General features: G+C 38.4%; 1 protein-coding gene across 3 annotated transcripts in view; it reads right to left on the bottom strand.

The window, feature by feature from the left end:
- LOC139762779 (ubiquitin domain-containing protein 1) overlaps window positions 1-1,995 on the bottom strand; it is a 37,031-nt gene extending 35,036 nt beyond the window's left edge. Inside the window, exon 1 of one of the 3 annotated variants that reach the window (XM_071687921.1) lies at window positions 1,624-1,995. In XM_071687921.1, coding sequence (XP_071544022.1) covers window positions 1,624-1,705 — 82 coding nt within the window. In that variant the 5' untranslated portion in view covers window positions 1,706-1,995. The remainder of the gene's footprint in view (window positions 1-1,623) is intronic. The other 2 variants (XM_071687922.1, XM_071687923.1) reach the window with 2 other exon arrangements.
- Between the last annotated feature and the right edge of the window lie 10,749 nt (window positions 1,996-12,744).

The following is a 12,744-nucleotide window of genomic DNA, read 5'->3' as shown; positions in this document are numbered from 1 at the left end:
ACACATCATTCATGTGTTTACTGATCACTCACAGACATAACATCAGGAACATGAAAAAAATAAATTACCTTATATTCGAAAAAAATATGTACAAGAGTGAAAAATAAATTGTTGCTTACTGTAAAACTGAGCACAATAGTTGCTACATTAATCTTCCTTCCTACCATGATGACGTAATTAATTTGTTCAAAGACCAAAGAATGACCGTGATATACAATATTTTTTCCAGTTGTGCTGTTACGTTGCTAGTGATCTTTAAGAGGTGGAAATATATATAAGCTGGAAAATCAAATTTGGGCATTACAGTTCATGGTTTGGAGGACTGGACAATGTCCAGAGCCACAATGATGGCACAATGCAGTGTTGAAGAACAGAATGTAATGTTCCTAATCATACTACATAGTTATCGTTCTATTCCCTAACATCACACTACCACTGGAAAACAATACTGCATGATATCCAACGCTAGTTCTAACAATTCGCAAAACTGGTAATCTATCACATGTCGCAATAAATCTATTAGGGTCACACGAAAACATACCTGTTGCCACCTTCAGATTTGGGGCAATAAAAAGCTACACTGATCAATCTAACTAACATTCCAACTGCAAGAAATCTTGCCTCCGAAGCCCCTAACCCTGAACCCACCTCCACCTTATTGTGGCTTGCCTTAACATTACCCATGCCTACCTCAACGTTGCCCTAAACCACCTCGACGTGGCCTTAGCCCACCTGGAGGTTGCCTCAGTCCACCTAACCGTTACCCTAGCCCACCTGAGGGTTGCCCTAGCCCACCTGAAGGTTGCCCTAGCCCACCTGAAGGTTGTCCTAGCCCACCTGAAGGTTGCCCTAGCCCACCTGAAGGTTGTCCTAGCCCACCTGAAGGTTGCCCTAGCCCACCTGAAGGTTGTCCTAGCCCACCTGAGGGTTGCCCTAGCCCACCTGAAGGTTGCCCTAGCCCACCTGAAGGTTGTCCTAGCCCACCTGAAGGTTGCCCTAGCCCACCTGAAGGTTGCCCTAGCCCACCTGAAGGTTGTCCTAGCCCACCTGAAGGTTGTCCTAGCCCACCTGAAGGTCGCCCTAGACCACCAAGGTTGCCCTAGCCCACCTGGAGGTTGTCCTAGCCCACCTGAAGGTTGTCCTAGACCACCTGAAGGTTACCCTAGCCCACCTGAAGGTTGTCCTAGACCACCTGAAGGTTGCCCTAGCCCACCTGAAGGTTACCCTAGCCCACCTGAAGGTTGTCGTAGCTCACCTGAAGGTTGTCCTAGCCCACCTGAAGGTTACCCTAGCCCACCTGAAGGTTACCCAAAACTACCTCACTGCAACCCCAGACAATGTTGCCGACTCATAGGCAAATTAACGACTAATGTATTAAATTCTAAATACTCCTACAGATGGCGGGTCACATTAAGGTTATTATCTATCGTAAGTCTAACAGCAGGATAACTACATCTCCACACCCTAGGACTCTTCATGTTTCACTATATCCACAAGAAAAAAAAGGGGGGACGGCACACTATTCTCCTGATACAATATATCTATTCCTGAAATCACCTGAAGGATAAGATAATGAGAGATACTGAAACATGTCGGGGGATGGGAGGTCGTGGGTCCACATACCTCGAAGTGAAGTAGATCTCTCGCCAGATGACGTGCGGCTTGAGGCCGAGCCTTCCCTGGCTGTGCCTACACATCCCCCCATCTTGCCCAGTCCTCATGCAGGCCAGTATATGGCGTTAATTTTTGCATCTTACTACCGACTCCCTGCCACCATTTGACAGATGACCAGCAATGTTAGGACTGTCGTCATTTAGGTACAGTTATCTCTTCACAAAATTTTCGCGTCTCATATCTCCATTTGCATAAGCACCTGAAGTACACTATGATATTACACAATGGTCTGTGTAATATGCACATGAACGACACTAAATTTCTAATACCATAACGTACATTTGTTAGTTTCACCTGCCTGAAAATATTGGAACACTCTGCGATTCAGTTTGTATTTTTATGTATTATTTGTATTATCTGATTTATCTCTTTTAGAATAGGTATAAAACTATGGACGACTTTTCTTTGATTTTTATTATATTTGGAGCACATATCTACGAGGAATGATATATTGAATTTAAAAATATATTTTTTCTCGTTAAAATAGCCTTGTCATGCTTTTAAGGTATCTTTCTTTACTTCAGATCAATAGATTTGCAAGCTTTTGTATCAAATATTAATAGAATAAATGAATAGTCACTTGTAGATCCCTAGTTTTATAAAGTAAATACATTTAGCCTTTTCAAACTCTAATGATTTAAACAATTTATATTAAAAGGAATTTTAAGGCATTACCTAAGTCACGAACATTGAATTCGTGATATTGTTTTTAATCGCAGATCATCTGATAGATTAAGTTATGGGAAGTTGATATTATTCAGTATCTTCAAAAAATAGAAGGGAGAAGAGGAAAATAAATTACTAATCAATTTTGGTAATAGATATTTTCGCTTATACTTCCATCCTAAATCTTTTGACACTTTACATTTGAATCTATTGATATCTGGTATGGTCTCCTGTGGTCCTCGCGTGCGGCATAAGCGTAACAAAATATTTCACAATTCACATAAAATCCTAAATATGAATAATATATCTTATAATAAGTATTTAAACTCATAGGAAAACTACTGTAAATCACTGAGAGATTATTGAACAGATATAAAAAGTGTAGCTTAACTTTAAGGATGAAGGGAAACAAAATTAAGTATAGAATAAAATACCAATTCCTAAGCCTTAGGATTTGGAGATAGTCGGATACAACAGGTCTGGAAAACCAAAGATTTAAAAAAGAAATGACTAAAAATGCTTAGGTATTCAAAATTGGGTAGATGCTTAGGAAGAAGAAATTGTTGGCCATCTCGAAGCAGTTAACCTTTAAGATCCCTTCGTCCCCCCGCATGAGTTTCTGGAACCAGAAAACCCGCCATACTGCAAAGGTTGCAACGCCTGCAACTTAAACCACGCGGGGGTTTATGTAAATGCTTTTTAAATAAATTCCTCGGATTTGTGGGGGTCACACTTTTTTTTTTTCAATCTATGGAATCTAGGGCTGTGATTGGCTGATAATGTAAACATTGCACAGCCATCTTGCCTGCATAATGGAAGGTTATTGGCCGAGACCTGCAAGAAGGCGTGGCCACCTGGGACCCTCTTCAGCGGTATTTCTCCTCCAGGTGAAAAGTGACTTGAAAAAGATATTCTAGTGGATATAGTGGATATAGATATATATCTATCTATAGATTATCTCCAGAAAGAATCTATATGTAGACCCCTTGCCAGTGTGTACGGTCAAGGACAGAGCAAACTGTCGCGCGCGCATGTGTGAGGCGAAACATTGTTAACAGTCAACCCTCCATGTTTATCATCGTCCTAATTTGTCCATTAATAAACTAGAAACTTATCCCATCCAGTTTTGCCCAAGAAAAATATGCCTCCTATCTGCTATGCTGTTGGCTGCAGAAAATAGCAAATCATAAATCGATGCCGCTCGACCCAATAGAGGAACTCCCAGTCGAAAAAAAGATATAGCCATGGCAGACATTGACCACGTGGACAGCCATGACCAACATGGCTATATAGATCTTTTCCGTCATGACTCAGTCATATATCAGACTCTGTGGCAGCCTAATCCAAATGGCTTTAGTCAATCTCACCTCAGAGACTTTTGATGATCTAGAATTAACTTTGATACTTAGCTTGAGTAGAAGGTATTTTGGTCATGAACACACACACACACACACACACACACACACACACACACACACACACATGAGCCTCAGTTAATTTACATATTTTCATATAGAGTCCTGCTATTTTTTTTTTATTTTTATTATATTTTGCTTTGTCGCTGTCTCCCGCGTTTGCGAGGTAGTGCAAAGAAACAGACGAAAGAAAATGGCCCAACCCATCCCCATACACATGTATATACATACACGTCCACACACGCAAATATATATACCTATACATCTCAATGTACACATATATATACACACACAGACACATACATATATACCCATGCACACAATTCACACTGTCTGCCTTTATTCATTCCCATCGCCACCTCGCCACACATGGAATATTTATATATATATTCCTATGAGTCCACGGGGAAAACGAAACACGATGAGTTCCCAAGTGCACCGTCGTGCAACAATCACATCATATATATATATATATATATATATATATATATATATATATTATATATATTGTATTAAGCAACTTCGTAATACCACGCGATTTCCCCATGAGACCATAAATGCGTCTGTATCTCGCCACTATTTAATGTTAACTTCGTTAAATAATCCATTTTGTCATCGTTAAATCATCCATTTTGTCTTCGTTAGATAATCTATTTTGTCTTCGTTAAATCAGCCATTTGGTCATCGTTTAATCATCCATTTTGTCCTCGTTAAATAATCCATTACGTCTCTAATCAAAGCCATGAAAATATATGCTGATCTTTCCATGATTAATAGATTAATTAATCAATACGAATTTATAGCATCAAAATTCCAAGGACAACATGTGTTTAGACATTTTTATGCTAATTAAGGATGCGTGCGCATGTTGATCACAACTATGTATTACGTCATACGGTAAGGGGTCTATTAGTGATCTTTCTTTTCTTTCAAACTATTCGCCATTTCCCGCGTTAGCGAGGTAGCGTTAAGAACAGAGGACTGGGCCTTTGAGGGAATATCCTCACTTGGCCCCCTTCTCTGTTCCTTCTTTTGGAAAAAAAAAAAAAAAGGCTGGCCATGGATTACACGAGGTTGCAGTGTGGAAGGTAAGCTGTTTTTTGTATATATATTTTTTTTGGTCAAAACCCATTTCTTTGAAGGTTTCGATTTGTAGAAGGAACTTCTATGGAATATTATTTTCCTACTGATAGTTTTAGTTTTGAAAAATATTTGTAGATATAGAAAATGAATAATTTTTGGTATATATATATAGAAAATGAATCATTTTTGGTGTAGATGTAGTTTGAGAAAGTCATATTTTTCACTTGCCTGGATTGGAGGATTTTTCTTAAACTTATGTGAAACACTGATTGAACTTTGCTATTAGATGATATATTTAGATAGAGGATGTAGCACAAACAAAAGTGACGTATGATTTCCCATATATCATAATTTCTAGTTCTCTAAAATGATAAAAAGATGCAAAAATTGGGTAGTAAAAGTGTAAAAGACAGGATTTTATGGCCATTCTTCATAGTACTGTAAGTACTTAGGAATTAGTAAGAGAAATCTTTTGTATATATGAATACACGTCTTATAGCCCCTTATTGTTTATTCTTAATATACTGCTCTTGTCCAATATGGAGGCACTGTGGTAAAGTATGATTTGTGATGTTATGTTGAGATTTGAAGTGATTTTATGTTTCTTGTGATAATGCCATCAATTTATTTACATGCCTCCCACACACACACACACCTGTGCTATCAGCTGGTTTACATGGCTCCCCACACACACCTGTGTCATCAGCTGGTTTACATGGCTCCCCCCCACACCTGTGCCATCAGCTGGTTTACATGGCACCCCCCCACACCTGTGCCATCAGCTGGTTTACATGGCTCCCCACACACCTGTGCCATCAACTGGTTTACATGGCACCCCCACACACCTGTGCCATCAGCTGGTTTACATGCCCCCCCCCCCCACACCTGTGCCATAAGTTGATTTACATGACGACTCCACAAGAATGCCATCAATTTATTAATATGGCTTCCACTGCAGCGCCATTTCCCTTGGTTTACATGGTTCACACAGTAGGAACATCATTTGGTTTACATGAGTCTTCGCTGGACGAATACTTCTTAACGAAGTTTTCATAGGAATGTCAGAAGTTAGAATGAACATGAATTATGTCATGCGTCCTACCACTAAAGACTTGCATCCCTTCACTTATTGTTATGAAGACAGTAATAAGGATGAAATATGAGTAATAAGGCTCAGTAATAAGGATAAACTATGAGTAATAAGGCTAAATTATGAGCTGCAGCCTAGCCACTTTTATGAAGACATTGCTAAGGATAAAATATGAGCAATAAGGCTCAGTAATAAGGATGAAATATGAGTAATAAGGCTCAGTAATAAGGATAAACTATGAGTAATAAGGCTAAACTATGCGTTGCAACCTAGCCACATCATGATTTGTGATGCAGAAGGACGATGCAATTATTCCTTTTTGTTCACTTGATGAAGGCAGGAGACACGGGTTGATGAATTCATATGTATTACCGCAACATGGCTAAGGAGAGATCAGTAGTTTAGAAGGCAGCATAATAAACCACTACGTTATGATTGACTGATTTAAAGAGTGAACAGTGATCAGTGAACAGATAAATGACGATCAATCATAAATCATTTTGAACATGAGTGATCAGTGATCAGATAAGTGAAGATCAGTCATACATCATTTTGAACATATTTCAACAGTCTTGCTCTGATGATATGTTCAATATTAGGCTTTTATCCTCACACTCTCGCCCTCCTCCTCATAGTGAATGATTATAATTCTTTTACTCAGTCCATCATGACGTATTACATTACCTTCTCAACCACTCATCATCTCGCTTTAATTCACCCGTGTAGAGATAGATAGATACATAGAAGATAGAGAGATAATTCACCCGTGTAGAGATAGATAGATACATAGAAGATAGAGAGATAATTCACCCGTGTAGAGATAGATAGATACATAGAAGATAGAGAGATAATTCACCCGTGTAGAGATAGATAGATACATAGAAGATAGAGAGATAATTCACCCGCGTAGAGATAGATAGATACATAGAAGATAGAGAGATAATTCACCCGTGTAGAGATAGATAGATACATAGAAGATAGAGAGATAATTCACCCGTGTAGAGATAGATAGATACATAGAAAGATATAGCTATAATTCACCCGTGTAGAGATAGATAGATACATAGAAAGATAGAGAGATAATTCACTCGTGTAGAGATAATAGATACATAGAAAGATATAGATATAATTCACCCGTGTAGAGATATATAGATACATAGAAAGATAGCTAGATAGATAGATAGATAGATAGATAGATAGATAGATAGAGATAGAGAGAGAGAGAGAGAGAGAGAGAGAGAGAGAGAGAGAGAGAGAGATTAACATAGTAAGATAAAGACACATAGGCATCATGTTCCATGCTGTGACTTGAATATTAATAGCAACCAGTAATTATATACATTTTTTCATCTAAATTATCTAAGACAACGATTGATCCGTTGAGCAAGACGCGACCAGCAGATCAATGATAATCATTTATCTTTTAAGGAAGTTCTAAGTTTACTGGTTAGGTTGGCTACGTTCCTCACAGTTTGTGATGACCATTATTTTAATCTGTATTTTATAATATATTACGTAATTAAATAAACTCATCCATTATTTTAATCTGTATTTTATAATATATTACGTAATTCAACAGACTCATCCATTATTTTTATCTGTATTTTCTAATATATTACGTAATTAAATAAACTCATCCATTATTTTTATCTGTATTTTATAATATATTACGTAATTAAATAAACTCATCCATTATTTTATCTGTATTTTCTAATATATTACGTAATTAAATAAACTCATCCATTATTTTAATCTGTATTTTATAATATATTACGTAATTAAATAAACTCATCAAAGTCGATAGATTCATAGAATATATTATCAAATTGAAAATTCGTATTACCGACTTCATGTGTTGTTATAACGAAGGTAGGGTTGTAGTGTGGCGCTACAATCAACTGAAATACCTGAAGGTGACGATGTAGCTCGTTCATCTGGTGGTTATCACGTGACGTTAACCACCTTAACGACCATAGCAGTTAACGAGCATCAATGTCCAACCAGACAAGCCAACCATTCTTGTGTAATGAGTCTATCCCTGGGGGTAGGAGAGAAAGAATACTTGCCACGTATTCCCTGCGTGTCGTAGAAGGCGACTAAAAGGGGGAGGAAGCCGGGGGGCTGGAAATCCTCCCCTCCTGTATTACTATACCATAAGAAGGAACAGAAACGGGGGCCAAGTGAGGATATTTCCCTCTTCGGTGCAGTCTCGTCTGTTCTTGACGCTACCTCGCTGACGGGGGAAGTGGCGAATATGCCTAAAGAAGATAAGAAAGATCTTTGGTCATAGCATTGATGGCTGCCTTAAATTATGACCTTTACAGATAAGTTTCCATGGACCTGTAGCGACCATCAAGCTAGACACAAGCACTTTCTGGTCGTTACAACCCTCGGCCATTTCTTAGAATCAAAGCTCGTTAAGACACTTAAAAGTAAACCCAGCGTTCATGTGTAGTGAGAGAGGACTAGTTTAAGAGCAGTTGGTCATAACAGGTGTCCCAGTCACCCCCATCTCACTTCTGAGGAATGATACGCCACAAAAGGTTCAAAAGTCTATGGAGAGAAAGTGACTTCTCTTGTTTTTCCTTTTATCTTCATAGATTTTACCTCGTTCACTCTCTCCTCGCTACCATCACACACTTCACCCGATGAAGTGCACTAGAACAGAGATTAATTTGCGTTTTTGAAGACATATTCTGGTAAATAATCTAGATTTGTCTTCAATGTAGAGATAGTTAGGCAACCTTACTTCAGAAATCTTTATATGGATACATAAATGCATTTAGATGGCTTCCTATTCATGTCTATGTTCCTCTATACTTTGCTATACAGCAGCCGCTGTCTTAATTTTTTTTTTCACTGTTTTGACTTTTCACCACTACTACTACTATTACTACTACTGCTACTACTACTACTGCTATTATCATTATTATTATTATTATCATTATCATTATTATTATTATCATTATTATTACTATTACTATTATTATTATTATTACTATTATTATTATTATTTTTTTTTTTTATACTTTGTCGCTGTCTCCCGCGTTTGCGAGGTAGCGCAAGGAAACAGACGAAAGAAATGGCCCAACCCCCCCCCCCCCCATACACATGTATATACATACGTCCACACACGCAAATATACATACCTACACAGCTTTCCATGGTTTACCCCAGACGCTTCACATGCCTTGATTCAATCCACTGACAGCACGTCAGCCCCGGTATACCACATCGCTCCAATTCACTCTATTCCTTGCCTTCCTTTCACCCTCCTGCATGTTCAGGCCCCGATCACACAAAATCTTTTTCACTCCATCTTTCCACCTCCAATTTGGTCTCCCTCTTCTCCTTGTTCCCTCCACCTCCGACACATATATCCTCTTGGTCAATCTTTCCTCACTCATCCTCTCCATGTGCCCAAACCACTTCAAAACACCCTCTTCTGCTCTCTCAACCACGCTTTTTTTATTTCCACACATCTCTCTTACCCTTACGTTACTCACTCGATCAAACCACCTCACACCACACATTGTCCTCAAACATCTCATTTCCAGCACATCCATCCTCCTGCGCACAACTCTATCCATAGCCCACGCCTCGCAACCATACAACATTGTTGGAACCACTATTCCTTCAAACATACCCATTTTTGCTTTCCGAGATAATGTTCTCGACTTCCACACATTCTTCAAGGCCCCCAGAATTTTCGCCCCCTCCCCCACCCTATGATCCACTTCCGCTTCCATGGTTCCATCCGCTGCCAGATCCACTCCCAGATATCTAAAACACTTCATTTCCTCCAGTTTTTCTCCATTCAAACTCACCTCCCAATTGACTTGACCCTCAACCCTACTGTACCTAATAACCTTGCTCTTATTCACATTTACTCTTAACTTTCTTCTTCCACACACTTTACCAAACTCAGTCACCAGCTTCTGCAGTTTCACACATGAATCAGCCACCAGCGCTGTGTCATCAGCGAACAACAACTGACTCACTTCCCAAGCTCTCTCATCCCCAACAGACTTCATACTTGCCCCTCTTTCCAAAACTCTTGCATTTACCTCCTTAACAACCCCATCCATAAACAAATTAAACAACCATGGAGACATCACACACCCCTGCCGCAAACCTACATTCACTGAGAACCAATCACTTTCTCTCTTCCTACACGTACACATGCCTTACATCCTCGATAAAAACTTTTCACTGCTTCTAACAACTTTCCTCCCACACCATATATTCTTAATACCTTCCACAGAGCATCTCTATCAACTCTATCATATGCCTTCTCCAGATCCATAAATGCTACATACAAATCCATTTGCTTTTCTAAGTATTTCTCACATACATTCTTCAAAGCAAACACCTGATCCACACATCCTCTACCACTTCTGAAACCACACTGCTCTTCCCCAATCTGATGCTCTGTACATGCCTTCACCCTCTCAATTAATACCCTCCCATATAATTTACCAGGAATACTCAGCAAACTTATACCTCTGTAATTTGAGCACTCACTCTTATCCCCTTTGCCTTTGTACAATGGCACTATGCACGCATTCCGCCAATCCTCAGGCACCTCACCATGAGTCATACATACATTAAATAACCTTACCAACCAGTCAACAATACAGTCACCCCCTTTTTTAATAAATTCCACTGCAATACCATCCAAACCTGCTGCCTTGCCGGCTTTCATCTTCCGCAAAGCTTTCACTACCTCTTCTCTGTTTACCAAATCATTTTCCCTAACCCTCTCACTTTGCACACCACCTCGACCAAAACACCCTATATCTGCCACTCTATCATCAAACACATTCAACAAACCTTCGAAATACTCACTCCATCTCCTTCTCACATCACCACTACTTGTTATCACCTCCCCATTTGCGCCCTTCACTGAAGTTCCCATTTGCTCCCTTGTCTTACGCACTTTATTTACCTCCTTCCAGAACATCTTTTTATTCTCCCTAAAATTTAATGATACTCTCTCACCCCATCTCTCATTTGCCCTTTTTTTCACCTCTTGCACCTTTCTCTTGACCTCCTGTCTCTTTCTTTTATACATCTCCCACTCAATTGCATTTTTTCCCTGCAAAAATCGTCCAAATGCCTCTCTCTTCTCTTTCACTAATACTCTTACTTCTTCATCCCACCACTCACTACCCTTTCTAATCAACCCACCTCCCACTCTTCTCATGCCACAAGCATCTTTTGCGCAATCCATCACTGATTCCCTAAATACATCCCATTCCTCCCCCACTCCCCTTACTTCCATTGTTCTCACCTTTTTCCATTCTGTACTCAGTCTCTCCTGGTACTTCCTCACACAGGTCTCCTTCTCAAGCTCATTTACTCTCACCACCCTCGTCACCCCAACATTCACTCTTCTTTTCTTCTTCTTCTTCTTCTTCTTATTATTATTATTATTATTATTATTATTATTATTATTATTACTATTATTATTATTATTATTATTATTATTATTATTATTATTATTATTATTATCATTATTATTACTATTACTATTATTATTATTATTATTATTGTTATTATTATTATTATTATTATTATTATTATTATTATTATTATTATTATTGTTATTATTATTATTGTGAGTTGTGTGGGACAGTTGTGCTTGAGAGGGTGTTGCCATGTACAGAGCATCAGACTGGGGAGGAGCAGTGTGGCTTGTGTGGATCAGGTGTTTGCTTTGAAGATGTCATATTAAAAGAATAAAAAAAAAAGAAACACTTGAAGATAAAGAAGGATTTATATGTGGCATAGAATCGTCTATGGCGTTGCCTCCAGTATCACGTTCTTTCCCGTAAATCAACCCTCTATTTAATAGGATCAAAGCCTAATTGTATTACTATATGCCATGATCCAGACTTACAAAGTATGTTGAAAACATTTCAAACTATCAGAGTCTCATTCAAAAGTTGGGATTAATTGATTGATTTCATTAGGAGCTAATATTATATATATATATATATATATATATATATATATATATATATATATATATATATATATATATATATATATATATATATATGATATGATATAGAAACATAGATATCACATAACATACTAAAGTGAAAGACTCATTTTCGACATGAGTCGTATATAAATCAGACTTGCACGACACATAACTAAAGGTGGGGAAGGTAGAGTGACTGAGTGCATGACCACATAATCGTCATACACACTGGAAGAGAAATATTGACCCTGGCATTAAATAGGGCGAAACCCACAAACGACCAATCAGCCAATAAAGTAGTTACCAAAAGGCAGTTTGAGTTGTGTTACAAGATTGGAACTATATAGGTGACAACCATATTTGATTGTACCAAATCTTAGTCTATTTTTGATAATTGATGTATTTGTTATAAATGGAGTTCGATTCAAAATGATGTATTTAAAAAAACAAAAGCTATGTAAAGAAAAGTTTAAGTACCCCCCAACCGTCCATTGTTCATTTTCTATGACACATCTGTATGTACACAGAAAATACCATTTAAACCTAAACTAAAATGATTATGTGAAGCGACTCGGTAATACTGAGGTTGGCATATGGCCACCTTGTGCAAGACGGCCTGCTGTCTTATGTGCCATTATTGGCACAGGGGGATGTGTGTGTGTGTGTGTGTGTGTGTGGTTGGGGTGCACAGGGCGACCCTGTGTTTAAGTGTAGTGGGCTCTTAAGTGGATACAAGTGTTGTGTACAAAAATAAAGACTTGCTTTATTATAGAATAGAATACCTGATTGATCATGTCCCATGTGGCGAAAAGCTACGATTATTTTGG

Source organism: Panulirus ornatus, chromosome 44 (genome assembly GCF_036320965.1).
Source record: "Panulirus ornatus isolate Po-2019 chromosome 44, ASM3632096v1, whole genome shotgun sequence".
Taxonomy (NCBI): Eukaryota; Metazoa; Arthropoda; class Malacostraca; order Decapoda; family Palinuridae; genus Panulirus; species Panulirus ornatus.
Note: the sequence above shows the minus strand (reverse complement) of the source record. Positions and strands in the feature narration are given on the sequence as shown.